This window comes from Dipteris shenzhenensis, chromosome 28 (assembly GCF_047967505.1).
Source record: "Dipteris shenzhenensis isolate YYH24624 ecotype China chromosome 28, Dip_SZ_1.0, whole genome shotgun sequence".
In the NCBI taxonomy this organism is placed as follows: Eukaryota; Viridiplantae; Streptophyta; class Polypodiopsida; order Gleicheniales; family Dipteridaceae; genus Dipteris; species Dipteris shenzhenensis.
In genome coordinates, this window is record NC_141623.1 from 1,063,591 (window position 1) to 1,067,394 (window position 3,804).

Genomic DNA, 3,804 nt, shown 5'->3' on the forward strand with positions numbered 1-3,804 from the left:
CCAAGGCACGTGGAAACAAGCCCGAAGATCACCTCCTGCCTATACCTTAGGATCACATTGGGCGGGTTAGGGCGATGTGTAAACAACTTGAATGCATGTGGATGGAGAAAAAATGACAACATGTGGGTTCTCTTTTTTTTAACACCCCTACGTGAGACACACCCTTGTGGTCCTATCGAGGGGCACCCCACCGTCGATCGATGGGCAAGGGTCCATAGTTGTGGCACTCACACACCCCACACCCACCCACTCAACCACAAGCTAAGACTCCATGCCCCAACCTCCAAGACTTGAACCCATGACCTAAGGGTTGGTAGCCCAACACTCAAACCACTAGGCCAAAGCCTTGGAGGCCAACTACATGAGGGTACTTAATGTAATGGAGTAATAACAAAAAGTGCTAATGCAAGTAATGGATACAATGGAGTAACATCCAAAAGCACTTGTAAATTTGTAGAATTGTAAATTTTCATTGCACATGGTTATCTTGTAGAGAAATGATCCTCTCAATTGATTTATGCACTCTAGCAAAACAAATGATTGCTAGCGAGAAGGCATTATATAATACACAAACAAAATACAGAGCCCCTCCGTAGCTGCAATGACCTTACCCCAATAACATTTGCTTTTCGTGGGATAGATGCGAGACATGAAAGAAAGATCAAACGTTTTGCGGTTGGGCGCGGCATCGCATGTCATCGACAAAGAGGCATAGGTTGGAGAAAGAGGAGGCGGAAGGGGATTGTAGCAAGGCGGCGTGGGCGATGCTGCGAAAGCGAGCGACGCGATCGCGAAGGGCACAAGCGAAAGGCGAATTGACGAGGAGGGTGCGAATCTTGGCCGCCACAGTTGCACACGAGGCGTGGTCCGGCAATCGGAGGCCTACTTGCCACTGCTCCGAAATGTAAAACGCATTCATTCGCTGCTCGGCAAAGCCACCCGGCTTGGCCAAAATCGGCACGCCGGCGCACAGACTTTCCAACACCGAATTCCACCCGCAGTGCGTCATAAACCCCCCCACTGCCCTATGGGACAGCACGGCCAGCTGAGGTGCCCACGCCATTATCAATCCCCGCCTTGGCCCCTCTTGGTCAGCCAACTTGCGCCTGAGCCGTGTTAGCGCTTCGCCTCCCTGATCCGGCCTCACCGCCCATAGAAACGGCGCGCCGCTCTCCTCCACCCCCCTTACCAGCTCCTCCATCTCTTCCGCCTCCATGCTCGCCACACTCCCGAACGCTATATAAACCACAGATCTCTCCTCCTGCTCCTCCAACCACTCCTCGCACCCGCCCTCCTCCGACCATATGCTCGGCCCCGCTCCCCCGCTGGCCCTCTCTCCCTTCACAATCCCTTCCGGCAACAGTGGGCCTATCGGCAGGAAGTTCCCCACCTCCTTCCTGAACGCGTCTACAGCTTCAATCTCCAGCTCCGTGACATTGTTGCCCAGGTTCCAGACTGCCTCGTTCGCCCTCCGCATGCACAGATTCAGATGCCATTGAAACAAGTAGTCCGATTCGTGCTGTACCAGGAAAAATGAGATGTATTCTGAGAGCGGCATTGGTGCCACTCCCGGTATGCAAGAAACGATCTTTGACGCATTCGCCTTGTCTGAAATGACACACCTCGCGAATCAACCGGTATCTAGGGGACAAAAAAACATTTCCACCGCCAACGCGCAGATAAACTCGAAAATCGACGCTTTACAACTCAAGCATATAGAAAAGGACAAGTGGTTTGTCTGCAGACCCTTCAGAGGAATGTAGCCTTCGGAGATGAGAGCAGACTGAAAGTGATAACTCAGATTAGCATGCACTGGAGTAGTCCAGAGGGAGACCCTGGGAATACCGAGCTTGTCGCCTACGTCCTGCATCCACGAGCAGAAAGAATCCGCTATAATACACGTCACCGCAGGCCCCGAACCGCTCATAATCCTCTCCACGAGCTTCGTGAAGGGTTCAGGTAAGGACAGAATGGCAGCGGTAACCTCAGGAACGCTCTGATTGAAGCGTCCGTGATCGGGAGGAAGGCCATCTGGGAGGTGCTCAAAGCGAAGGTTAGGAAGCTCGAGGAAGCTGTCAGAGTGGGCGCCATTTCGAAACATACGCTGATGATTGAAGTCAGTATTGATGAAGGTGATGAAGAAACCATCGGAGAGGAGCTTCTTGGCGAGCTGCATCATGGGATTGATGTGGCCCTGGGCAGGGTAAGGGAACATAACGGCGTGTGGCTGGCAATGGAGTTCCATGGTGAGCGGTATGGAGAGAGGAAGGACTTCTAACTCTGGCAATGCGTAATGCATTAGAGGGAGCACGGAAAAGGCTGGTGGGTGAGACTGTCTGCGTGGGCCTGCAACTTATCAACCGACTGAAAAACAAAGGCTGTATAATGGCTCCCCCACAAGCTCGGCTTTCTTGCATGCGCCCTTTATGTAATTATTATACCGTATTGGAGAGGGGGCGGGTAGAAAGTTAGGATGAGCTCATATGACATCACAATGATGCAAGAGCTCACCCACTCCACTCAACGACTCTACTGGGTCTACTCGATTCTCCCTCACTTTCAACTCGAATCACTAGGAGATCAATCCTAATTTTATGAATAAAATTCCTTTGCGCCCCTCTCTCGACCTCTCGTGCTCTGTCCCACTCTATCGCTCCCCCTTTGTTCGTTAATTGTTTGCATTGTTTTGATATTTGATTAACTTATGGTTTTGCTCAATTAATTAGCTTAGGTGACTCAAGAGGTGTGGCTAGTGATTAACCTATGGTGGCTAGGTGAGAAGGGAGGACTGGTAGCTGGCAGGTAGAGGGTTGAGAGAGAGAGAGAGAGAGAGAGAGAACCTGAGTAGCAAGGAGAGGAGAGGAGAAGACAGCCGACTAAGAACGCATCGAGGAGAGGATGGAGAGGGACATATAGAGGGAGAGAGGCACTTCGAGAAGGTTCGAGTAGGAGCTCGATACCTTAATCGACCTTTGCTTACTTCTTATTGCGCCAAAAGACCTTGGTTTAATTCTTCTCGTAGCTCCGGCTCCTAGTCCAAATAGGCGAATAAAAGTCATCGGGGCGTCCTACTCAACTCTTAACGTGGATGGATGAAATAAAACCCCACAAAGTAATTTGAACTTTCAAAATGAACCATTAGGAAGACCCTTCTAAATGTCAAAAACAAATAATTAAAAGAAGCCCTATTTTAGTTTTTCAAGGTGGATGGATGATATTAAATCCCACAAAATTGTTTGAACTTTCAAAATGAACCATTAGGAAGAGTACCCTTCTTTGGGAAAAAATGATTGAACCATTAGGAAGACCCAGGTTAAAAAATGGAGTCGCATGTGTGTGTGTAGAGAGAGAGAGAGAGGGGGGGGGAGTGTTGAAAGCTAGGATGAGCATGACATCACAATGCTCATGCATCCAAGTTAAAAAAATAAAGCATGTGTGTGTGTAGAGAGAGAGAGAGGGGGGGGAGTGTTGAAAGCTAGGATGAGCATGACATCCAAGTTAAAAAAATAAAACAGAGTCAAATCTATATGCCCACCATAGTCTTCTACATGTGCCTTTATGTCACAACTCACAAATATAATAGCATTCTTTTTCAGGCATTCTAGAGATTCGGTGCATAACTTAGGTCAACTTTCAACGTAAAGAGGGGGGAGAGAGAGAGAGAGAGAGAGAGAGAGAGAGAGATAGAGACAGAGACAGAGATAGAGAGAGAGAAGGGCAAGGGGGCAAGGATGAGCGATGATGAAATTGGTGAGAGAGAGAGAGAGAGAGAGAGAGAGAGAGGGGGGGGGGGAAGGGCAAGGG

General features: G+C 49.4%; 1 protein-coding gene across 1 annotated transcript; it reads right to left on the reverse strand.

Moving 5' to 3' along the window:
• Nucleotides 1–481: 481 nt before the first annotated feature.
• On the reverse strand, nt 482–2,361 carry LOC147883017 (7-deoxyloganetin glucosyltransferase-like). Its single transcript, XM_087400137.1, has 2 exons — nt 1,747–2,361; nt 482–1,608 (listed from the first exon to the last, which is right to left on the reverse strand). The coding sequence occupies exons 1-2, from the start codon at nt 2,297–2,299 to the stop codon at nt 662–664; spliced, it is 1,500 nt and encodes a 499-aa protein (XP_087256263.1). The 5' UTR covers nt 2,300–2,361; the 3' UTR covers nt 482–661.
• Nucleotides 2,362–3,804: the final 1,443 nt, after the last annotated feature.